Raw genomic sequence first — 26,388 nt, 5'->3', positions numbered from 1 at the left:
ACCTCCGGGCTACACTCCCAGACCTATTTTATACTTTTTTATTTTTGGAAACCAGCGGGACTGGCTTCAAACCAGTGCGATCCTCCTGTCTCTGCCTCCCAAGCGCGGGGATTACAAGTGTGCGCCACCACGCCCGGCTTTATTTTTTATTTTGAAACAGAGTCTCACTAAGTTGCTGAGGGCCACCAAGTTGCCTAGGATGGCCAAGAACATGAGATCTTCCTGTCTCAGCCTCCCAAGTATTGTGATTACAAGCATGTACCACCATGCTTGCCTAGCTTTTTCAAATATGCCATTTATATAGAGAAGGGGAAACATACAAACGATGTGCAGCAACGTTATTCCTACAAAGATCTCTACAGAAAACTAAATATTCTGTCTTCTTCACTTTCTTCCATTTGGTTTTACTACCAACTTCAGTCAAGTTGTGATACATGAAAGGAAGTAGAGTTGTTTCAGATATACATCGTGAGGCCAGTACTTTTCTACTTCTCATCTTTTGCAAGTAGAGAGATCCATTAAGTTTATAATGTTCTGGCTGGATAATGGAATTATTGAGAAACTACTTCTTTGAAGGCATTGATCAAAGACCTACTGACCTCTTCAGATTTTAGGGGAAATTGAGCAATTCAAACTCTTTGCATTAGAAAAGAACACCAGAAAGTAAAAGATATCTTTCTCCCAAAACACATCTCAAGAGTATTTTTCTAATTTGGGTGGAGAGGTCCTAAAAAAAAAAATAATCTCATCACACCTTCACCACATTTACATACATATGACACAGGCAGCTATGAGCTGTGATTCAGTAGCTGATGGAAATAAATTTTTAAGACAAAAGGTAATATTAATAACTTGCATATTTAATAGCAGAAAAAGTTAAAATTGTCATGGTAATTAAGTGCAACACTCCAAGCTGTCACTTATATGCATTCTTAGATATAAAAAGGTTTCTTTTTTTATAAAATGATTTTGCCTAATGGGCAACAGAGTTCTCTCCCACATCCCACCCCCAACTCTGGGACTGCATGAATTTTCATCCCTCTTTCCTGAAGAGGGACCTTAGCATGTGTTGGTGGGACCATGGTCCAGCTCCTGCCTGAAGCCATTTACACAATTATTCTTTGCAAATTATCCTCCACGCAAAACATATCTTTATCAACTGTGTTGCTTTATCAACCAAACCTTCCCCAAACTAACAACTTCAGATAGAGAATTAACCATCAAAGAGGCTGACACACTTACCAGAGAAAAAGAAATGTTATATCTCAAATATTGCTGACTATAAAAACATATTAATTTGTTATCTGAGAACCACGTTCTTCTGTAGTCTGTTTTACAACTATTTAGATTTCAGGTAATAAATACATTTGTTTTATTTCAAGATACTAACATTTTCAAACTAGATTTGACATTTTTTTTCCCTAGAAAAGCCACCAAAACAACCTGTAGATTGTGATTGTGTGCCTGCATACCAGTGCCCACATCTTCACACACTCATCCATACACCTTAGGTACGAAGATACATTTGGAAAACACTCAAGCACTTTTCTAATTTTAAAACAAATTTGACTCTTGCTAAAGTTTAAATTTTGGAACGTATTCCCAATGTCTGATTTCAAGCAGCAACAAATATCCACATCCTTTCTCCACATAACTCCACTGCTTAAATGATAATTGCTAAGGAAAACTGATCTTGTTGCCTTGGTTTTTATATCATTAGTAAAGTCTAGCGTTACACACACACACACACACACACCCCCCCACACACACACACGTAAGACTTTACACTGAAGCTTCCTTATGCTGGATCCTTTGCATTTGTTGCGTGATTTATTAACACTTTAATTATTATCTTATGAAAGGCCACTTGTACCTCAGTGATTTGGGACAGTGTTAGTAATTCCTGGGGAAACTGGAAGTGCAAGAATAAAAATGCTCTAAAATGATTCTCTTGATGTCAGTAGCTAGAGAGATTTGTCATCATATGTAGTCAAGAGCCTGCGCATTGCTATGCTGTGCCTTGAGAATGTGTGTTCAGAGAGGATCTAGGAACATCCTGTTCATACACAGTCACCCCCAGAAATCCCTGCCCCTTAATAGTCACAGCTTCCCATGGGACTCTCCACGTTGATCCAAGATGGCTCCGTGTGTCTAATGGGCTACTGTAGAAAGGAAGCTTCATTATTTCCAAGATTAGGTTATTAAAGACTGTGGCCACCAGCTTGAGCTCTCTCCCCTTCTCTCCTGAATCACCTTGCTCTTGGGAAGGTAGTAGCCATGTCATGAAGACACAAAACTGCCTAAGAAGCCCACCTATAAGGGTCTGAGATCTCCATTCCTTCCCCAATGGAAGACAGAGGCCCAGGATCCTCTGAGGGGCGTGGACACAGGCCACTGGTCAAGCCTGCAGGCAACTTGGGCCCCAGCTGACAGCCACACTTCTGCTTCTGGTAAGAGACCTTGAGATAGAGTCATCCTGCTAGGCCACCCCCAGATTGCAGACCCACAGCTGCTGAGAGGGGATAAGGACTCAGGTTGTTGAAAGCTCTTCATTTTGAAATAATTTTGTACCAGTATTGGGAAGAGGTTTCAAAATGTATTAATGTACCAGTATTGGAAAAGATTTCCAATTTTGAAAATCTATCCTTTATACTAAAGAAAGCTGGAATGTCAGGAAGAAGAGCCTTTTTACAGTTCTAAAGAGAAGTAAAGAAAGCCCAGAGCCAGGGAAAAAGGGCCTCTTTACATTTCTAAAGAGAGACAAACTGCCTCAAGGATGGGAGGAAATCCCAGGTCCTGGAGAAGCAACTTAACACATCTAGGGAGGGTAACAAAAGGTGTGGAGGTCTGTGCCCAGAGACAGGGCTGTCCCCCCTGCTTCCTAGGGGCGGATCCAGCTGGATGGAGACAGCAGAAAACCGGGCTACAGATATGGCAGCATATCTACATATCAAATGACCTGCCACAGACTTGGTCAGGATAAGAACACTCAGCATGCAGGGGTCTTCTGGTGTATTCACTGGAGTCGCCCCCACCCTATGCCATTTGCAAGGCCTGGGGCTTTCACTGTCTTCTGTATTTCTATCTTTTTAATAAACTTCATTAAATCTGCAGCAAGGGTCCGAGCTATGCACACCTATCCTTAGCTCAGGACAAGAACCTGCGGATTTTCTGTTTGTGTGGTTGTGTTGGGGGAGTTATTTCTCCCCTCACACACCAAACATATTTCACTGTAACAAATTTGTCATACAGCAATAAATAGATAATGACAGAGAGAGAATACTAGTGGCATGACCCTGTGTCTCTAGAAGAACTATGGGGCTGGGGAGAAACCAATTTGGCCTCCTTTTTTTTTTTGTCCCTATAAACTTTTAAGAATTATAAAAATTCATAGGAATTTGACAAAAAGTAGGGAACTTTTCTTTGGACACACACACACACACACACACACACACACACACACTCATGGACAAGACATCTTATAAATAGTATTAGGGCAGCTGTTTAATTCTGGAAACTCTTCTATGACTATGTTTTGAATATGTGATACCATTTTAAAAACCTTTTCTACAATATCAGGTTAAAAGTACCGGCAAAAGCAAGATGGTACCCATTTGTATTAGTAAAGCAAGAAATACTGGCTACCAGAGAGTTTACCAGAGGTGCTCTCAACGCCGTTCCTGCAGCAGTGGAAGCGGCACCACGTTAAAGAAGGCTGCCAAAGGATGTGACAGAAGGGTAAGTCTTGGGTGGTAGCTAGGCCTTTACTCTGTCTCATGGTCAAATCTGATTTTACTATTTAAAAAATGTTAATAGATCTAAGATGTAGCTCAGGAGTAGAGTGCTTACCTAGTATGTACAAAGCCCTAGGTTCAATTCCCAGCAACACACACACACACACACACAGAATTAATAGAGTATATGGCCATAAAGGTTTCAAATAGCTATGCTTTCCTCAACTCTTTAACCTCCTAGGGACCCGAGTCTTTAGCTGCTAACGTCTTTAACAGGGTCATAGGGATGTACATACCCCATGTACAGGAAGTACATGCTTTCTGTCACCTGCTTTCTAGTATCCAGCCATATAGCACAACTTAAAAAAAAATCATGTGGCCTATGCATTCTTTCTTCTACTAGGATGTGCGTTTCAACATATCTCCTCCACAAATGGCCTGACTGGCCATTACCAAAGCGTGAGAAAAAGATGTTATGTGTGTACGTGTGTGTGCATGCATGAGAGAGACAGAGTGAGAACACCACGGGCACAAGAGAATAGAATTTGAAAAAATGAACTAGCTCTCAGGAGAACTCCGTGAAGGTCTTGAGGAAAGATCACGCTACTGTCCAGCCCACTACAGGCATCCTTGCCCTTCATATCCAGCAAACACAACTAGAGGCTCACAATGTGTGGGGCTGTGTGCTTTGCACCATCCAAAGTCATGACCTTAGTAAGTCTAAGTAGCCCATCCATCTGCAGAATCTTCTCCAGACCTCCAGCTATGGTGACCTCCATTTGCCTCGCTCACAGTCTTCTAATTTCAAAGCTCTGGGATAGATTATTCAATCATCACATTTCAATTTTAGTGTGTTCCAGAAAGGTCTGAGGGGGTGGTTTGAATTGAAAAAAAAAAATGTAGTTGGAAAAGGCGGAATCTCTTCAGCAGTCGTGGGTTAAAGAAGCCAAACCAGTATCTGATGGAAGGTCACTGGTGGTGGCCAGGCCTGAGGCTACTAGGGACTGCAGCCCCTCTCCAACCTGAGCACTGAAGTCCGGGTCTCCAGGCTGGGGACCGGTGGCCTCCAGGGACAGGGGCAAACTCCGGCAAGTTGACCTGGCAAAGCAGGAAACTTTTGGCCACAGTGTCAAGAAGGAGCTCACAGGTTCTCTTCTGCAGGGGGAAGAACCCGCAGCATTTGAGGAGGCACCAAATAATTCCAGAGGGTGGGAAGCTAAGGTGGCTACTGCCCTTTTGAATTCCTTGCACCTAAACCCAGTCTTTTTTCACTTCTTATTAGCATTTGTTTAACTGTATCTTATCTTGAGCATAGTGGTTCGGTAATTTAAAAAATAATCTCAACCATATTTCCTTTGTCGGGATTTAAATAAAAAGAAATTGTTTTGTGATTATTAACAACCATTATTTAATCTGAAATCAAGGGGGAAAATGAGTAGATGAGTGTTATTATCAAACTAATAAAATGAAGTGTCCATATTTGCTAAAAACGCAGAAAATGCTTTCTGTATTTACATATGTGTATGTGCATGTGATCAGCCGACTCTCCTTTGTAATTCCTTCCTCTGTACACTGTTGCTATTAAAAAAAAAAAGACACCAACAGGATATGCCGTCTAATATGGATGCGCATGCATTTCCGCAAATCTGAGACCTTCCCTTTGCAACAAAGTTCTATTTTATGGACCGAAATTCTACCTCTTTACCCTACTGTTCATACCCTAGGAACATCCCCAGACCCTTGGCCAGTTTTCCATCACTTCCCAGAACCAGGTTCTCTTCCAAAAACATCTCTGGTCTGCTACACTTCAATTTTTTTCCTGGCTCGGGTTTCTTCCTCCCTGCCAACTCCGTTTTGAGGAGTGAGGCTGCCGTCCTACGGACTGGAGAACATCGCTAAAGAGGCAATTGAAACAACTACTCACATCGTGTGCAAATATTCTCTCCCTCACTCTCTGATATTCCTCTTCTCTCTCTTCCATTGATTTACTTCGTCTGTCATCTCTAAATGGATGCATTCTGTTTTGCTAAACAGAGAAAAGAAATCAGGAGGGTTATCCAAGTCGAGTGGTTAGAAATCTGTAGTTAAGCAACTGTCCACTAAGAAGAATAAATGTTCGTTTAGACAAGTGGAGTACGGCGAGTCCCACTCCCTATGGTTCCTAAGGGGGGCCTGTGTTGGGGTACATGTGCCCTGTGCACATGGGACGAAGGCATGGATATATTTTCTGTTTTGCTGGATGTAAGTAGCACAGGTGTTTCCAAATGAACATGCCTTGGATGTGCCTCAAATATCTGGCTGGTTCAGAGATGAGGTGGCCCACTAGCGATGGACTCTGTCTCCCTTGCACACCTGTGGGTTTTGACTCCGCAGAAGGAGGCTGAAGGCAATACACGCTGGTGGAAAAGAGGAAGTGGCCCATTCAACGTGGTTGAGGGAAGAAAGGGCTTGGAAGACTTGGGGACTGGAGGAGCAAGTATACAAAGTCAAAGACCTAAAGAAGGAGGTGGGTACGGTTTCTCCATCTCCTAACTTGTGATTTGACCTACACTAAGGCTGTGACTTGCCTGTGGCCTAAGAAGACACATCCCAGGTTTATCCACTGAATCTAGAAAACCTTTTGGTTGATAAGGGCCAGTACCCAGAAAACTAAAGCAACAATTCAAAGAACCCAGCATGAGGACTCTATCCTCTGGACCACTCCTGCAACCTCCACTACCCTCCCGTCTAATTTTAACCATCCCTGACATACAATGCCCTGCACTGGCCACATCCATCCATCCATCCATCCATCCGTCCATCCTACAGACATCCACTAAGTACACAACACAGGCACATGTTCCAGAGGCAACACCAGCCAGGTTGGAGCTCGGTGGCCGTGGGAGGAAACGAGAAACAAATGATGAACAGGTTTAGAGAGAGTGCATCAGGAATGCACAGAGCGGCTTAAGGTGACTCACTGCGCATCATTAACGTGAGAACTTGAGTGAGATGCCGATTGTCTTACCTTTAATAATTTTAAAGTAAAGTCATTTTCAAAGAAAAAAAAAACACATCTATTTTGATTGTCAGAGACAAAGAGTAGAACTGTCACGGCATTTACATGACTTTTTCCTGTTCTTATTATCATTTCAAGTCTGTTTTTTTTTCTTAGTTTTCTCCCTTATTGTCCCGGATCCCATACTCTCCCCGCTCCCCCATATATAGATAAGATTTAGAAAAGTCTCTGAGACCCTTGCCCGGATACCATGACTAGTGACGCTCTAAAACAACATAGTGTTTGGTCACAAGCAAAATACAGAAGGGTAAAGTTTTGCTTCATTTCATGCAAAAGAACAAAAACAAAAACAAAAATCAAAACAAAACAAAAACCAAAAAACGAGCAGACGGTTTCACGTGGACCATAGACCATGGGCAGGAGAAAGGGGCGGGAGACTAGAACACGAACTCGATTCTCTCCTGTGAAGACTTAGTTTAGGATATTTGCAAAATCCACCTGTCCTCACCATAACAAGGTTTGTTCTTTCCGGCTACACCGGTTGATCTGATCAGCGGTCCGTATTGATAATCCAGCTCAATGTGTGCACAACTGAAGGATAAAGCTGTAAGGAGTGGAACGACTTGCCATAGTTACACAGACATCAGGAAATGCCACTGACAAAGCTTTTCCCCGCAGCTCAGAGCCGGCGGCACCCCCGACCCCCCACACATGCAGCGGCAACTGCGCACCAAGCAGCACCATGCAGCCCGACACAGAGCCATTGCTAAGCAACCAGGACACAGTGGGGGCTACCCATCAAATGCCAAAAAGGGAGAGGCCAGGGGAGGCAGGGACAGCAGTATCAGAGGCAGAGGCAGGGCTGGGAGAGAGGGAAGGAAGACGAGAGGAATGACAAGAACATCAGTCAGCCCACCTTCAAAAACAACAACGTCAGCCACTCTCAAACTTGAGAACCAACCTGATTGTCTTCTTTATCAATACTAGAGTTATCTCGCTTCAAGATAAACCGCTTCTGGGATTCTTCACCTTTTTCATCTTTTAAATGTTCACAAAACCTTTGCTCTGGTCTGCCAGCAAAGTAAAACATCAATAAAAAAGTTTTTTTTTTTTTCCTGTTTAAAGTTATTTCTTAGTGTTTTTTTTTTTTTTTTTCCACAGTGGCAATTTAACTTGAAAAAAAAATCTACAAGTGGTTCCGATATTAGAGGTGCTGGCCATACACAGGTAGGTAATACTATGTCACTTCACAGAAGTTGTTAGAACACTTTTTGTTGTTTTATATTCAGAATCCTGTTGGCTGTAGGCTGGTCACCGTGGATGGATTTTTTTAAAAAAAATTATAAAGCCTACACATATAAATATTTCCTGTAATTTTTTTAACCTCTATTACTTCTAAGTTCAAATGAAGTTCCACTCATCTTCTCAAAATATATACATGTTTAGAATTTGGTAATACTGTCAGGAAACTTGGAGACTTATCTCCCACCATCCGAATCTGCAGCAACTAAGGTTCATTTATTTACAGATGATGCCCGTCTTTCTCCAATGACGGACGCTCTGGAATCCTGGCTGCACTAGACTCTGCCATGCTTGACCCCATTTGTAAATCAGTTCCGTAATTGAGGAAACAAGATACTTAGTTGAAACAACTTAATGGCTGATTACTATGGTGAAATGCTCCAAGCAGTTACACACAATCAATTAAGCAATTGATTTTTTTTTTTTAGGTTCTCTTAATTATTTGGTGTTATTAAAGAAAAGGGCTCGACTTCTTTGTTCATTTCCCACAGTTCTCACTGTACCCCACAGAACCTGGGCTTGGTTTCACCCACAGAGGAAATGCTAAAATATCTGTCCCTGGTTTAGAAGCAGTTGTAATTTATGACTCTCATCAGAGTGTGTCCGTCATCGCTGATGTATTATCATTGACGCTTGGTTTTTTTTTTTTTTTTTTTCCAGTCCCTGCTGGGTTCCTTAGGTCATCAGTCACTAGGAGGCCACTTCAGCTTGCCTGTTATTTAAGGTGGGTGACCAGTAATTAAGAAAATCTCACCATTTGCCACCATCTCCAAAATAACTAGATGACATCTGGACAACAAGAGTAGCTGAAGTACATCATTCAAACCCCAATGAAAAGCATTCTTTCCTTAATTGCAGAAATTATAATAATACCAATGAGCGGGCAATAGCAGGAAGCAGGGACCATACCACTTCTAGATTTGAGAACTGAGTATAATCTTTGCACAGTGGCACCATTCCCTTCTTCACTGTGTACAGTAAAAGTCTAACGCAGTAGAAGCAAATAGTGTGTGCCTTTCTTAAAGATGAGGGAACCATCTCTCAGTGGCTGTTCTGACTCCACGGTTACAGCTTGGCCCACTAAGCCACAGGCATCCAGTAGCCTGGTCACCTCTGGTCTCATTTCAGGCATGGATTATCCAGTGCGCAGTGTGCCAGACCAAACCTCACCCAACGGAACAAAAGCCCACCTCGAGGCATTGTGGTGATCAGAGTTAACATTTCCCGCCAAACCAAAAAACGTAACACAGTGGGACACATCACATTTGTGGAAGAGCAAAGAGGACTTTTAAAGATCAGAGTAGAAGGAATTAATGAAATGGCACTTCACAGCGAAGAAGCCATTTAATGGAAAGAAAAGACGTATTTAGTTGTAGAATACTCAGAATATAGTTCAAGTTTTTATCCTGTAAAGACTTATCATCAAGTATAGTAGTAGGCTACTGTAAAATATTACAGCCCTCCAGAAGTTGTTTTAGCCTTCCACCATCTTCAACCAATACTTGAATGTTGTTACTTTTTTTCATAGCAAATGAAATTAGGATGTTGACTTAAATGAATATGTTGATTGTATCAATGTTAATTAGGTATCTTTTAATATCCCTAGGCTCTGTAGTCCGATAAGCTCCAGTAAATGAAATAATTTGCCTAAATTTACATATATATATATATATATATATATATATATATATATATATATATATATTTGTATTTGTTTTACCAGTCTATTGCTGTGTATATAGATAAAATGGTCTGGAAATGCAGACTTTTTTGATTCATGAATAGGTGAATTTATTTTAGACTAAATTCTTGCATAAGATGACAAAGCATTAGCATGAGATTTCAGGATATAAGTAGAATGAGAATATAAGTCTCATGTGGGTAAGACCTTTGTTTTTGAAGGGCTCAGACTTTGGTACCCTACTCCAGGCAGGGCCTATGGGAAACATTCAGATGAATGGGTGAATTAATCAATGTAAGAATGAATAAAAATCTAACACTGCTGTTTATAAATCACTAAATTCAGAGATAGATTAAAAGAGTCACTGAATAAGCTAAGAGATTATAAACTCTGTAATTACTAAATAGAACAAGAGAAAGTTTGGCCAGCAGAAGCATAAATTCAAAATCAGAACATCAAGAAGATCTTTGAAAATTGAACTTACGTTTCACATTAACCGACATGAGTTATGTTTCATATATATATTGATATATTTAAAATCTGGGGATAGATACCCAGGGAAGTATCTATCCTCAGGGAAGGAAGAGAGATAGAAATAATCAGTTTAACCCTCCTGGTTTTGGAATATCTTAATTAAAAAAAAATAACAGAGCTATTTAAATTTTATTTTTGAAATCTCATTTCTTTTTTAACAGTGCTATTTACTTTTCTTAGCAGGGTATATTTACAAAATATGTGTCAGTCCCCCAAACAAAAAGTAATCCAAAGTCCTGTTCTAGTAAAAAATGTAGATATTTAGAGCAAGAATATTTTTCATGCTGATAAAAATATACAGTGTACAATTTCAATAAGTACTTTTAAAATATCATATTTAAAAATGTTCAAAATGGTTGAAATATGAATCCCATCGTGATATTTCCTTCTTTTTTTTTTTTTTTTTTGGTACTAGAAATGGAACCCAGGGACATTCTCCCAGCCCTATTTTACATTTATTTTGAAATAGGATCTCACTAGGTTGATGAGAATCTCACTACTTGCTGGAGCTGTCCTAAAACCTGGGATTCTCCTGTCTCAGCCTCCCAAGAACTGGAATTATAGGCATCACCACCACACCAGACTCATCATGTTTTTGTTTGTTTTGTTTTAGTATGTAAATAAAATGAAGTGACTGTTTTCAGTTTGCTTGAAAAGAAGTAAGTAAGCCAAGAAGCTTTTTTTTTTTTTTTTTTCCAATTTGGTCTTACAGGAAGCCATTTATATCTCCAGAGCTAAAGAGCAATTTTCCATTTCAGCTCAAGCAAAGTAAGGTATACAGCTGAAGTATTGCAGTGATTAAACTAAAAATTACCGGTAATGTGCCATTATATAATAGCTTTTAAAAATCCCTTTTTACAACTAATTTAACACCATAGTAATATTATTTCTAAGCTATAAAATGAATGAAACTAAAGTAAATGCATTTGGGCCTTTATTTAAAATGGTAATGAACTACTTTTAATGAATTAATGTGGGAACAGAACTCTAAGAACAAATTTTCAATGCTACAAAACATCGCAGTATTTATTATTAAATTGATAATGCTTCCACTTTGCTTCATATCTCCTGACTGTGTAGCATACAATCCTGCTTTTGCTTTTCCTGGTTCATTTGAGCCCATGAATTATTATTTCTAGCTTTCCCTGTATCGTCACCAAAAATCACAGAAAATAAATGTAATGGTCATTTTAGATGAAAAATAGTTTCCTCTTCTCAAGGTAAAATTAAGTTTTTCCTACAATTTGTAGCAAGCACATATCTATTTTGAAATGCACTGTTAGTGTGAGTTGAACTTGTATTTCCAGTTCATTTCTTGGCACCCCAAATAAAAACTGAAAATTTAGAGTTTAACCCCCGTTGCTCTTTAATTAGACACAGCTCGTGAGCTGAGAAGCAGTGGCTGGTGAGGAGAATCAAACTCCATCTTCTAATCAATCAATTCCAATTTTAGTTAGATTTATTTCCCCTTGAAGCCAGAAATAGATGAATGCTCATTATTATTTGAAATCTTCTTTTTAATCCTGAAGTATTTTCAATAGTTTACCATCGCTCCTAGATCCTTGAGACCAAATTTATTTCTTTTCCTTCAGATAGTTAAGATCGATTCATTCCTTCTCCCTGACATATATGAAGAATTTAATTTTTCTAAATACGGAGAATTGCAAATCGTAGTCTTGGGATTTCACTGTGAGCCCTGAAAGATGGTCATCAACATGCATTAAGTATTTCAACTAAAAAAGGTTTCTTTGCACAACAGGATAAAATATTGTGATGGTATAAGACACTTAGCAAAAGTATTTTCATTGTAAGAAATATAAGAGAAAACTAAGAGAGATTATTCTCTCAATACTTTGAGAGTTTGAATTAAAATATTTATGATTTGGGTACCTTTTATTGAACAAAAAGAAAAGTCCTATGTTCTTCTTCTTAAATAGGTGTATTTCACAATTTTCGTTAATAGCTTGTCATGTTTTACCACTTCATTCTCTTTTAAGTGAGACCATATCTTGCAATTCTAATCTAGGAAGTGCTAAGTGTGTGGCTTCTTTTATTAGCATCCTTCAAACTCATGTTCCCAATTTTGCCCTCCTTTGCAAAACTCACTTTATTCTTCTCTATCTCTATAGTGTGCACTGGAAAGATGAGTGGAGACGTATAGACTAACAAACACTTCTTGAGTCTCCTTTAACCTAAGACTGTTCCTGGAAGACATTAAGGAGAACAACCGAAGACAACAGAGGTCTACAAGACATCTCTGAGACGGTCACTGTCTGTGGGAAACTATTTGACTAGGTGCATTCATGGCCATAAAAACGCCTATTTGCCTTGGCAAAATGATTCCAAGAATGAATTAAAAAGAAAATAGTAATGAATGAATACGGAATTCCATTGTCCATAGCAGCAAACAGTGAACTTTAGAGTGCACTAGTAATTTAAGGTATGTAAAATACAGTATGCATTTTTATAAAGTCATATCCAGTAATATTGATAAGCATATAAAATACTTTGCCAAACCATAGATACACCTTCATCATATTGGTGTGAAAATGATAAAGTATAATTAGAATAATGTTAGCAGTAGATATTCCTGGACAGTGAGATAATAGGCAACTTTACTTCTAACCTTTTATATTTTGGAGATTATCATAATAAATGAGTATTATTTTAAAGCAACAAAATAATGAAAGCTATTATCTCAGAAGGATGAAAAGCAATTCAGCAACTTAATAGTGACTTATATCTAATCACTGGATTATGGACAATTAAAGTATTCTTATTTATGAATACTTAGACACTGTTCTTTCATTGCATGTATTATTTCACAATCAGCTAAAATGGGCATTTAGATCCTTTGTTTTGCCAAGCCAAGTCTTAATCTCTCTCTTGTCCTGCTGCCTTACAAAATATCAGGTTTAATTTTTCTCCCTGTTTCCAGTATTGGCTTATATTAAAAGCTTCTTGTATACATAAACTTCTACCTTCCTGCAAAATCATTCTCTAATACTAAGTCTTTCTTGATCTATTTGCACAGAAATGTGTATTCGCTAATGATAATCTTATGATGATAACTAAATGATAGTGCGCAAACTGAAGAACTCTTTTTCTCCCTTTTTTCTAAAAGAGAACCCTCAATGATAACGATGCTGGAGAAGATAAAAGCGATGAGGAAAAGGGGTACTATACGCAGTTTGAAATAGCAAAAGAAAGAGCATGCAGTTAAGACCTGGAATAGGATCTTCCTAGTTTGTGAGCTCGGATACTCATGAACTGTAGACGGTTGGGTCACACCACCACATAGGCATATACATCAGCTCTCCTTAGAGTCTCTTAAGGTCTCTTAAGCCCCCGCTCCGAACCAGCGCGATCCTCCTGTCTCCGCCTCCCAAGTGCGGGGAGTCCAAGGTGCGCCACCACGCCCGGCTTCTTCTGTTTAAAACAGCACTCACAGTACTGAACACGTGAGAAATAACTTTTGTAAAAAATTCAGCATAGCTTAAGATCATAAAGTTGGGTTTTGTCTCACTTGTAAGTGGGTCAAGACAATTGTTAATCCAGTGTGTCTTGTGATTCTAGAGTGGTTTCACGGGATGTTATAATTTCACCATTATTTACCTAACTACTAAGGCATTAGTATTAACATTGTTTAATTTGGTTCTCTGTAGAATTTTAAAAATTATCAAATACAAATCAGGATTTTATGGCTGTACCAAGGGCTATCAGTGGATGAATAGTGATTGACTTTTCTTCTTGCCACTTACCATTATTAAGGGCATTGACTGATTAATGTTAGATCTTTGCTGAGCATAGGAAAGGTCATGGCTGAGTGGCTGGAACAGTGGCTTTTGATCTTGGTCTTCCTGTGAATGGACTAGGTATGACAAAGGCTTGAATCTCAGTGTTCTCTACTGTACAAATGGTCTAGATTTATCTGCCTAGACTGTTGGGAACAAAATAAATGAATGTACAAGCAAATAAATGCAATGTTTAAATACATCATTCCTCCATAAAAATTCTCTGTAAAATAGTTCTATTGAGGATACTATGTGAGAGAAGGTACATGTGTGTTTCATGCCCAAGATTGGATAATTATACATTCACGTGGAAACACCCATAAATAATTTGAAGTGGGGAAGGAAATGAATACAGCAAACTATTTTTCTTTCTTACAAATATTTCTAAGATTTACCACTCTCACCAATAAAAGCTTAAAATATCTGAGGTATCAGAGGACAATAATATGGATAAAATATAATATTTGAAGGGAATGGTATGGAGCTTAACCAGCGTTTTTACTAATGTTAACAAATAAGCCTTACTTTGAGAGCGAGAATTAAAGTGTAATGGTGTCTTCACACAGACACACACACACACACACACACACACACACACACGATAAATAATTTAGGTAGTTAACATGTTGATTAATCAGATTGATTATTAAACAATGTAAACATGTATTCAAATATCATATCACATCTAGGTGTGCCATCATTGTGTGTGTTGGTTAAACAAGAAAAGAACTAGTTGTTCAGTAAATAAACTTCATGGCTTTCCTGGAGGCCATGTGAATCTTAGGTTTCTGATCTCTGGCTTCTATTCAGATGGTTTTCACCACCACTCCTATAAAACGTGCACAGTATAAAAATTTACCACCTCTAGAAATGACACCGTGCCAACCTGCCACTCCTAGGTTTCTGAGAGGCACTTAAGTGAACTGCTGTTTGGTCTTCTTCGAGGGTTATTAAGTGAGCACCAAAATCAGGATGCAGATTGGTGGGTTCATGGTGCCACTCACACCCCTACACAAAGGAAAAGGAACCAGAAACGGCGGGGCGGGGGGAGCCTGCAGCTTTTGTTTTGAATATGTTTTACCTTGACAGAAACACAGGCACCTGCAGGGAGTGAAATATCTTTCTCAGGGCCAAACTCCAGCAGTACATATTTGAAGCCTCCAAGCCTCTGGGAAACTCAGCAGAGGTTCCTTGACTTTGGTGTGCTGCAGTTCACGCCTGTCCTCTGGGTCTGCCTACTTAGAAGGTGGAAGGTCCCAGGACCCTGCTTCGTAGCAGAGCAATTCTTTACCCCATTAGGGATTTGTAGCAATATTAATTAATGTATTTCATTAGCTTGTCCTACAGACAAACTTTTGGCTAAAATAGGCTTCATTGTTGTTATGATTTACTAAATAGATAGCTCAGTTAATCATTGTGTGTGTGTGTGTGTGTGTGTGTGTGTGTGTGTGTGTGCCTGTGACAGGTAATGGAACCCAAGGGCATTCTACCTCCAAGCTATGTCTCTAACCCTATTTTATTTTACTTTGAAACAAGGTCCCCCCAGATTGATGAGAGTCTCACTATTTGCTGAGACTGCTTTGGAACCTGCTATTGTCCTAACTCAACCTCCCAAGTACTGGAATTACAAGCCTGCACCACCATGCCTGGATGTTAACCATCTTGTCTGGAAGAAACTGCAGTCACTGTTCCCACTCCTCAGTCCAGGAAAAGCACCCATGCTCCAACCTCTACCGAGCCCCTAGGTTGTGTCCTTAGCACCCGACTCTTACGGTAAAGCCCCCAAACAAGGCCTTTGGGCCACCATTCTTGTTTCTCAGCTCTTGGAACCTATTACTTCTCTCCTTCAGTGGATATGATATTTCTTTTCTTTGCTCTTAAGAGTAGGGGATTTGAGGCAATGAGAGTGGGCGGATGAGAAAGACTAAAGGAAAAGAAATGTTGAAGAGATGACAACCTTTTAACGTGAAAATTAGCTGGGACAAGTTAAATAGTTCCTCCGTCATGTGCACAGAGGCTCAGACACACAGGGTCCCTCATTGCCTGTGGCTAATCTTGGCCTTTGGAAAACACTTTATTCAGGTGGATCGTTTCTAGATTCCAAATGGTGTGCCTACATAAGTATCCTTTCTCTGGAAAGAAGTGAGAGAATAAGATTCAATGGGACAATGAACTTTTTTGTGATAAACATATAAAGAAAGTTGAAATCAGAGAAATAGATGACAGAAGAAAAGACAGACAAAAAGAGACAATGACAGAGAGAAGCAAAGCTTTTAATATAAAAAGACCTACAGGTTGGGTGGGACATGATAGTGCACTCCTATAATCCCAGTACTTGGGAGGGTGAGACAGGAAAATCACAGGTTCTCAGCCAGCTTCCGCAACCTAATGAGACCATCAGCAACTTAGAGAGACCTTGTTTCAAATAAAAATATAATAAAAAGGGCGGGAGGTATAGCTCTGAAGTAGAATGCCCCTAGGTTCAATCTCCAGTAAAAAGGAAAAAAAAGACTGACATATTTGTGGCATGTAAATATTTTAACAAATCACTATTCATATTTTTAGCCTCAATCCCAAATATCAAAAATGTAACAATACAGAGAATAGACACATTAAAAAAATCATTTCTAGCCGGGTGTGGAGGCGCACACTTGTAATCCCCGCACTTGGGAGGCGGAGACAGGAGGATTGCGCTGGTTTGGAGCCAGCCTCGCTGGCTTAAGAGACCTTGTTTTCAAATAAAAAAATATAAAATAGGTCTGGAAGTGTACTCCGGAGATAGAAGGGCTTCCAGGAATCCCAGTACCACCAAAAAAAAAAATATAATTTCTAGTCCTAATGTGACTTTAGCACTAGAAAGCACCTAGGTATCATGGAGCTCACTGGGTGTCACCACCTGATTTGACAGCTAATAAAGAATGCCTATAGTAAGAAAAAAAGCAGCTAGAGATTGAAACATACTTATGGCCATAAACAAGGGGATGGGCAAAGGAAAATGACTAAACACACACTCTCATACACACACTAATGTAGAGAGGCTTGTCTCAAGGGTTTCATTTGTTAATTCAAGAAGAAGGCAGTAAATTCTAATTAGATGAAAAAGGAAATCCTATAGAGGAGCAAACAAGATGACCTAAGCAAGGGGATGGGAGGAGGGAAGAAGGAAATTCTCTAAAACACACAATGTACTTAAATATATTGAAGTCAACCACTAATCCAAGCATGGGAAGGAGGGATGGGGAGGGAACGGGGTGGGAATTGGGTAGGGGCTAAATGGGTGATGTGTACATGTATGTCCACACAAGTTTTTTACACCAATATGATGTATGAATATAATGCACCAATAAAACATTTTTTTAAAAAAGAAGGCAGTAAATTCTAATGAGAGGCATTCCTAGCCATTAAGACCCAACTGATGTGCTAAAACAGGTGCTTGGCGGCTGCAGGTCCCTCAGGCTTACCTGTTCTTACCCTGGTCTGAGGTCTGAGAAGCATGAAGCCTGCATTGCCACAGAGGCAAGGTGAATTTGCTCATTCTCTGCCTTGGTTTATTCAGATACCAGCTCCTTCTTGGGCTGTCTCCCACATGAACACAATCATTATTTTCTCCTCTCTCTGTATATCCTTAAAGAGATCCCTAACCCCCCATGATGGTAATGCTCAGCCTAGTTTTTATACCTCTGGTCATTCCTGCTTGAATACATCCTACTAGTCAAGACCAGATTCATCTTTCTAAAGCCTCATGTCATATACTTCAATACTCAGGTCCTCCTGAAGCTGTCAGAGATATCTTCACCCCTCTCCCCAGTCTTCTGTTACCTGTCAAGAGACCTGGCAAGATCAACCTCTCCAAATTTGCCTCAGTATAGAATCATAAAGCCCACCAGAGGTGAGGCAAAACAAAACAAAACAAAACAAAACAAAAAACAACCCATAATCAGAATTAGAATCTTGATCTCATTGGCAGCAGTATAATTTGGGGCAGTTCACTCATTCTCCCTCACTAAATTTTCTCTTCAATATGGTTGGAAAATTGATTTGTTTAAAAATATCCTCTTTATTAGAAGGCTGTGAGAACTAAACATGTCTATGCTGGAAGTCCAACTCTTAGTTTAAGTGTTCAATAAATGTAGAGATTACTATCACGAAATTATTTTTACACAATACCTCAGTTTTCAATGAGTCCCCCTCCTCACTATATTGGTTTAAGTCTTGGTGTTCCTCCAAGGCCTCATAACTGCCTTCTTGAACCATTAACTAGGTAGACCAGTAGTCCCCATAAAATTCATTGTGTATTTTCTACTGGACATTTGATAGAGTGTGTCTTCCATCATGCAGCCATTCCCTAGGCAGTTGCTGGGCACCTACTATGCACCCAAAAAGAGTTGAAATACATTTTTCAGGTTGCAAGACACCAGGCTCAAAAGTCAGTGCCCTGTGGCAGAGTCTAAGATCCAGGAGGATGGAAACTCTGTCTTATAGTTTTTGTTTAATCAGAGACTGAAGTCTAGATGTTAGGGTAGAGATTTGTTGTTGAGATGTCATTGCTGGAAATGTTTCCAGTGTCTGGTGGAGCCTGTTTGTACTACCAGACTTCAAGAACATGATGTCTCTCTTCTCAACAGGCAATTCAGGAAACACTCCAGCACCATGAATGTATTCATGCAAAACCTCTAGTGATTTATTTTAGTTGTTTTTGGTCTTTCTGTCTTGTCTTCTTGATTCTCCCTTCACTGACACAACCATGGATTTTTTTTCATGAAGCCACCAGGGTAGACAATTGGGTGTCTTGTGGCAGTGATTTTGTAATAACATAATGAATAGGTTCCTCTGCACTGACATTATTGATAAATGTGACTTGTTCTTTCTCAGGAAATAAAAAAAAGACATGAAATGAAGTAAGGCTTAAATTGAACGAATGCACCCTCTTACACATATAATAGGCATAGAAAATCTAGCACAAACTACCAAGTTGTAGGAAAACCCTATTATTTACTGATATCACCGAATCAATCTTTAAAAAGTTCTTGACAAAAACGACAGCCCTTCAATTACTGCTTCTTATCAGACAATAAAGTGCTTAACGAGTTGGAATTCCCATCTAGTCCAGGGACTTTTCGTGAAGACTTTGCTCAATATTCTGGGGATGATTTCCTTTAAGAAAGCTAGATTATCTAAGAAAATTGTTGTTTGTGTTAGACACAGTGGAATAGTCATACTAAGTCATTCCAGTCATGCTAAGCACTGCTCTTCTGTAACTAAAATTTAATTTGCAGGGCTAAATTTAATAATATACGTGAAACAAGAAGTAAAATATTCAGTGCAAGGAATAAATAATGGTGATGTTATTGTAAGCAAGAGAAGATATCATTTAACTAGCTGGGAAGTATGTCCTGAGATACATTCATTCCATCTTGAAGGGCAAATGGATTATGGTCAATTATATTAAAAAAATGCTAGAGGTCAATAAAACACACACACACACACACACACACACAGACTTCATACATTATGTCATTATGACCTATGTATTTTAAACTTCATGTAAAGCTAGTTTCTTCACATGCCAAACTAAACATTTTCAAGTCGCACCCCATGATCACTTGAACTGCCTATAATCTACGAAAGCATTATATTGGGAAATGAATTGCATTCAATATGTATATGATCTAGCTATAATTATTTATACATTTATTCCATAGGAGCACCTTATATACCAACAAACTGTCACCCAGGAAGAGAAATTAAAAATAGTTATGAAAGAATTTTGTCCTTCACCATCTTTAGTGGATTTTATATCCTCAACTCAATTTTTTTTTGCATTTTCCCCTAGCCACCATGCCATTTAAAATATTCATTTTCACGTATTTGCACTGGAATAGCACAAATCTATGTACATTGAAAAGTTATTCCACACATTCAAGACTCACAGAAATCCATTTGAGGGGTTCCCATTCCAGTCCTTTTTTAAAAAAATCAATTAAAATATTTCAATCCAATAAGATGTCTAAAATAACATGGTTCCCAATGACCATCACCTGTTAATTGCCTTGATGAGATGACTTGAGATTCAAACCAAACCCTCAAAAACCCAAACAAACAAACAAAAACTCAACATAATAACAACAACAACGACACTACCCCAGACACCCAGGTCATAAATAAATTATTCTGAATAAAAGTCTCTATTTCTCACTTCGACTCCAGAGAGCAGAGAGATTGACTTTCAACATCAAAACGTAAGTTCTAAAAGTCATCATTTCTCTTTGCTAAAGGTGATTTGGCTCCTGAAAATGGCAACTTGTTGTTATTTGAAAATGAACATTTAATTCATCTTCTCTTCCCATCCTGGGAGATCTCTGTCATCTCTGAACTACCATCACCCCTACCCCTAAGAGCCACTCAAATGAGAGACCGTCAGAAATGTGGTGGGGATAGAGTGGTTGGACTTGTCGGCTGTGGATTGAACGTACTAAACTCAGCTCTTCAGGAAATACCTTCAGAGACCATGACTTAACATTTTCTGTTTTTTTTTTTTTTTTTTTTTTTTATTTAGGCCTGATTTAACTTGTGGAAGGCTCAGTAAAGGATGGTCTGAGGAAGGAGGCAGGGACTGAGCTGAGCTCTGGAATTCCTGTGGTTGCAACTGTATGTTTAATGGCTGCTTTTTACTCTCCCAGAAGGTATGACCATCATATGGGGTCTACTTGTAAATAGTCATTTTTTTTTAAGTTACTATTATTCTAGAAGTGAAGAAATCTAATAATATGATGCCTATTTGTCAGATAACCAAAGTATTAAAGGACAAATTCTATCCGGCAGTAGTATCTGCGAACATTCATGAAATAAATGCAAGGACTGAGAAAAGAATTTACCGATAGAAGTTTCTAAAGTCTTGAAAATGGTCTCCATCTACTCTGTCCAGTATGCTTACTTGAAATGCGGCTAGCCTGAAGGAGAAGCTGGATTTTAAAGTTTCAATTTTAGGTTTAATTGATTCAATTTAAAAAAAATAGCTACATGTAGCAACCATACTGAACCAAAGAGATTCAGTGGTAATAAAGTTGACCAAGAGTCTTTATACAATGCCTACTTTTCTTGAAAATACTATCCTACAAACATATATACTAATATTCATGACGATATGATTTTAAACTCAGTGTAAATTTTAAAAAAAAATCTAATATCCACCAGGTGAAAGGGTATCAAGACTTTTAGGTGAGAGGGTACCTGGGGCCCGGTGGTTTTCACAACTACAGCTCAGAGGGTCTTACAAGCACAGCTGTGCATGGCTAACACAGGACAGTCTGACCCAGTCTAAGGTGCAGTTACCAAAAATAAGAAGAGTCACAAGGAGACATTCCAACTCTGACCACCAATGCCAGCCCCCCACCACCTATGAACAACTGAGCCCGGCTGTTCCCGGGGCCATGCACTACCCCTCCCTTGCTCTCCCAACTGCTAACTCACTGTCCCCTTCCTTGTTCTCCCTGATATAAAGAGTTTCTCACTTCCCCCTAATTGGAGACAGCCAGGCAGCTAACCGCACCTGCAATAAGCTTTCCCTAAACGGACCGGCGTCTGGGGTCTCTTGTCTCTTGGGTCGCACCGATGACCTTACAAAGTCTAATCTATATAACTTACGGGTTTCTCCCTGTTTTCTACAAGTGGCCAATTGTGTTCTGTTTTGAAATCAGCGCGTCCTGCATTATGAGATGTGAAAACCATAGGGGAAATCAGAAAGAAGGTGAAACACACCGGCAATTATAAAGCCACAAAGACAAGGAGGAGTGCTTGATGGGTAGAGAAGAGGGGCAGGATGGAAGCGTGAGTGACCTTTAATTTCCGACGCTACTGTTCGAAATGGGAGGCACATGCGCCAACCATCAGATAAAGTGGAAAACGGGCAACTGTTAAAACGTGTTTTGCCAGTACAGAAGAATGCAACCGCAGGACCCCAATAACTCTGACGCTTCGAGAGCCCTTAAACATCATCCACTTCAAACTGTCCTGCAGATACTGAAGTAATTGGAAGCTCAGAGAAGTGAAGTGCTCTGTGTCCCTGAGATAACAGCCATGCCTGGTCCCAGCTCGCCCAGTCTGTACTCTGTCCCCTGATTCTCTCTCTGCCTCTGATGCACACAGAAGGACCCTCGAGTAGATCAAGAGCCTCGTCTCCAACCCCACTTGTCCCCGCTTCTGAGAAACAAAAAGAGTATTTTACCCATAATCCTCTGCTTGGCACAAAAGCTCCCCTCACGAACCTGACATCTTTAGGATGTGATTTACATTGTTTATCAAGTACAGTGTGGACAAGGAAATTATAAAAAAGGCAGTGTGAACTGGGGACAGGTTTTTGAGTAAAACTCTTTATTTTGTTATACATGCACCTTGTGCTGTATTCAAAAGTTTCCTGGGTTCAAGAGAGGAAGTTTCAAGTTTTGAAGAAAATGGATATTCACGTTATTAGGCTTCGCCTGGCACAGTGGGACCATGGAAAGATATTAGATGAAAGCAAGTGATGACTTTGAGGAGGAAAAATAAAAGCAAGTTGTAGTCTTGTTTTGAGAGTTTATGTTTTAGGGATCATCTTGCTGAAAACTCTCATTTTACAGGTAAAAAAACAAAAAAAAAACAACAAAAAAAACGGAAATAGTGGATTTTAAATTACTTGTGCCAAGTCACACAACCAGTTGGTAGGATTGGTTTTTGGGGACAGGATTTCTGTCTCCAGATCCAGAGCTTTTTGTTGTTCTAGAAACTGCAATAAAAGAGATGTCTACAAATCAGAGGAGGGGAAAGAAAAGGACAATTACCCTGCACATGCTATAGTTTGTGAAAAATCTGTTATTTTCGGGATGAGTTATATCTTGACATAAAATTTCCCACAGTTCTGTATGTAATTTCACAGAGTATTGACAGAAAGCCGAAAAATGATGTTTCCAAAGCTATGTAAAAGATCGGGGAATAAATTGTCTTTATTGCCTGCATTTTATAAACTTTCCTGGTCCTCAGATAATCATCTGCAGATAAATGCCACACACACCACTGCTGATAAGAGCAAAAGATAAATAATACTGCACACTTTAAATGGCATGTGCTTTGAATTTTCTACTGTGCTCTTATAAATGAACCCATATGAGAAGAAGGGGAGAAAAAAGGAAATGCTTAAATAAGTGTAGCGATTGGGGCTTACATTCTGGTGGTGCTGGTCTTGTTGATGATAACAGATTTTCCTGTTTGATCCACGTTGTGATCCAATCCGAAGTAAGCAGCCACCCGATGCACTAGCATCCTCTGATAGGATGACATCTGAGGGAACTTTTTATAATGGTTACTGGAAGAGAGGCGCAAGAAAGAGGAGGTAGAATCAGCATTATCATTTCTGGTCCAGAGTCCCCTTACAGGTAGACTAGGTAGACACACAAAATTGCTTCTCCCCTATCCAAACCACTAACATCTCTGGCTTCCCTTAGCGCCCTCATTCCCAGACAAATTTCCCACTTATTATGGATTTATTGATCAAGCTGCAATAAAGATCATTGTTTCATAGTTGTGCATTTCTGGTTCCACGGAGAACTTAACGTCTGTTGGAAGGTGTTCTGTTTCAGTCCGTGATACCTTATCGGTAGAGCCAGGCAGAGGACAAATTATACGATATAATGCGTGATTGCAGATGTCTATCTGGAGATGTGTCATTACCCGGTGCACACAGAAAGCGACACAATTATTTCCAGGCATAACTGACTGCAGCCAGCTGGAGCCCATTAAAAAACTATAATAAAAATGGAAAGGGTCGCTTCTTGGTACAGATCCTCCACGCTAATCAGTGCCCCCTGCTCCTCGTCATGTCGTCAGGAATTTAACAAGCAGAGGCACACATGGTCTAAACCGCAATTCCTAGCGGCACAGGACTCCAAACTCCAATAACATCCCCATTGAACAAATTGAGAACCGTCTTAAATGATGTTTTATCTATCCCTAAATCTCCCCAGAATAAATAATTTAACCCAAATACCAAACTAAGACACATCGTCACATTAGCCAGAAGGGCAGCTGAACATACTTGTTATCACCAATGAAATCAATAATCTCCTGCTCCATTTTCAAGAGTATCATCCTGTCCCTGAAAGAAAAGAAAAAAAAAAGTTAAACTGAGAAATTGAGAAATTGTATGTACTTTCCATTCCCCCAAGGACCTAACAGTTGATCCAATGCATGAAAAACATTATTTTTATGTGTGTGGTTTCAAACTTCTATGTAACTCTTCTCTGGAAGAGGCTGACCATTTTTTAAACCATATTATTCCGCGCTGTTCGTGATTATGTCGGTCACATTGGTTAAATATTTTGCAGTATCTCTATTTTATAATTTTAGTGTATTAATTGCAGCAGGCAAGGTATTTGTATCATAAAGCAAAACCAATGGGTATTTTAAATTTGCAGTAAACTGGAATAAAACAAAGTCCAAGGACTGACTATAGTTTGGTCTAGAAGTGCATGGAAATATAATTGGTGTATTGAACATCAATGATTTTCATTCTCTATTATTTTCTCTTTAATCAGTAGCATCTTGTAGCTTGGAAGTAAAGCCGGTCAATGGTAGTTTGTTAGATAACTATCCAGGTATTAAAGCTATGTAACATGCAAACCACTGGCAGAAAAGAGAAAATGCAGGAGAGAGTTGAAGTCCTCCTTCACTAATGGGAAGGTATCTGCATTTCACCTCTGCCTTCTTAGAAGTGTTCGGATTGGTAACTTCGTCATATTCTGTTTGACCCTTCCAAGCCTAAGAGGCTTATTTAGTAATTTACCTGGAGTTATTCTTTAAGGTGTTAATCAGAAACTCGTGTAAGTCTATGCCCGTGGAATCTGTATATTCTTGGCTGCAATCTGAAATAAAGAGCAGACAGAGTTGAGAGGAGTGATAGACAGGCCAGAGAAAAAGCGATCACCAACCTTCTCCTTTCCGGAGCTCAGGTACATTTTAGATGAAGCTATTGCCATGAAAATACCTGTTTCAAAGCTAGCAACCTGGCAGGGTAACATCTGAAGGAAAATGTGATTTGAGGATTGGAAAGAGTCCCACTGAGGAAAGACCCAGATGTCATAGAAGGGACTCGGGCTCAGTCTGGGGTGGAGTGGGGGTGGGGAGGGAACTGCAGATCCACAGGGCGCTGACTCGCACGACAGGTGCCACCAGCCCACAGAAAAAGCTCAACAGTTGGAGGTTTCATGGAACACCTTTTCCCTTAAAACCAGAGAAGATTAAAAAACAAAATTCTGTTACAAGACTATCCATTAATCAGTGCAAAACCTAGGAGAGCATTAATTGTTTCCAAATCTTTCAGATCCCCTGAGGCTGGGTTTCTATACCCTGAAGAGTAATTTCTAGAACCACTTTAGAAATACGGACTTTTCTATTCTTGTCAACACTATGCTAAACTGACATGCGGCTCTGGAGCCTGGGACCAGGAGCATATGTCATTCCTGGGGTGGTCTGTGCCAGCTTCTTTCTCGGTTATTTTTTTTTTAAGTCTGCCGAGTGGCTCTTTATTATAGCACTCTTTATTTTACCTTGACTTAGTTTGACTTTCTACAGTGATAGGTCTGGCGACAGTTTGAAATGTCTGAATTGTAGGTTTGTGGATTTAGAAAGACTGACTTTATTGGTTTTTTTTTTCCCCCTGAAAAGTATTTGTTGATGTAGAGTGTATGTGTGTATATGTGAGAAGGGAGAGAGAGAGAGAGAGAGAGAGAGAGAGAGAGAGAGAGAGAGAGAGGACAAAGAGAGAGAAGGAGAGAGAAAGAGAGAGGGGAGAGAGAGGGAGAGAGAGAGAGAGGAGAGAGGGATATTATTTTGGTGGCACTGGGGATTGAACCCACAGGCATTCTACCACTGAGCTAGACCTCCAGCCCTATTTTATTTTTATTTCTTATTTGGAAACAGGGTCTTATTAAGTTGTGACAGCATTGCTAAGTTGTCAAGATTGGCTTTGAACCTGAGATCCGCCTTTCTCAGCCTCCCAAGTACTGAGATTACAAGCGCGAGCCACCATGCCCGGCTTGAGAGGGAGTTTTAAATAAAATATTCCGTGGAGGTATATGGGTGCAGAAACCCAAAACATCTGTGGCAGGTAAAATATTAGTCAGTTGTTCCATAGATATACACATCTGTGCCTTGGAGACTCTACCACGTATGGATAAAAATTTGGCAATCCAAATTGCTATTTGTCCTTCAAAATAAGCAGGAGAATCAGAGCATACGACTGGGTATCTTTGCTGTTCACCACTTCAAGTTAATTGGTCTAATGAACCTGAATTTGAAAGCATATGTGAATTTATT

The 26,388-nt window shown here is 39.5% G+C and overlaps 1 protein-coding gene across 21 annotated transcripts in view; it reads right to left on the bottom strand.

Annotated features, from left to right (window-relative positions):
- ARPP21 (cAMP regulated phosphoprotein 21) overlaps positions 1-26,388 on the bottom strand; it is a gene marked incomplete at its 5' end in the record, with an annotated part of 116,003 nt that overhangs the window by 83,180 nt on the left and 6,435 nt on the right. For 7 of the 21 annotated variants that reach the window (XM_080714999.1, XM_080714987.1, XM_080714980.1 and 4 more), the window contains 4 exons: positions 7,694-7,802; positions 23,240-23,380; positions 24,110-24,169; positions 24,857-24,935. In XM_080714999.1, coding sequence (XP_080571125.1) covers positions 7,694-7,802; positions 23,240-23,380; positions 24,110-24,169; positions 24,857-24,935 — 389 coding nt within the window. Of the gene's footprint in view, positions 1-5,658; positions 5,761-7,693; positions 7,803-23,239; positions 23,381-24,109; positions 24,170-24,856; positions 24,936-26,388 lie in introns of all 21 variants that reach the window. The other 14 variants (XM_080714979.1, XM_080714990.1, XM_080714996.1 and 11 more) reach the window with 4 other exon arrangements.

The sequence above is a fragment of the Muscardinus avellanarius genome (genome assembly GCF_963383645.1).
Source record: "Muscardinus avellanarius genome assembly, chromosome: 18".
NCBI lineage: Eukaryota > Metazoa > Chordata > Mammalia > Rodentia > Gliridae > Muscardinus > Muscardinus avellanarius.
Note: the sequence above shows the minus strand (reverse complement) of the source record. Positions and strands in the feature narration are given on the sequence as shown.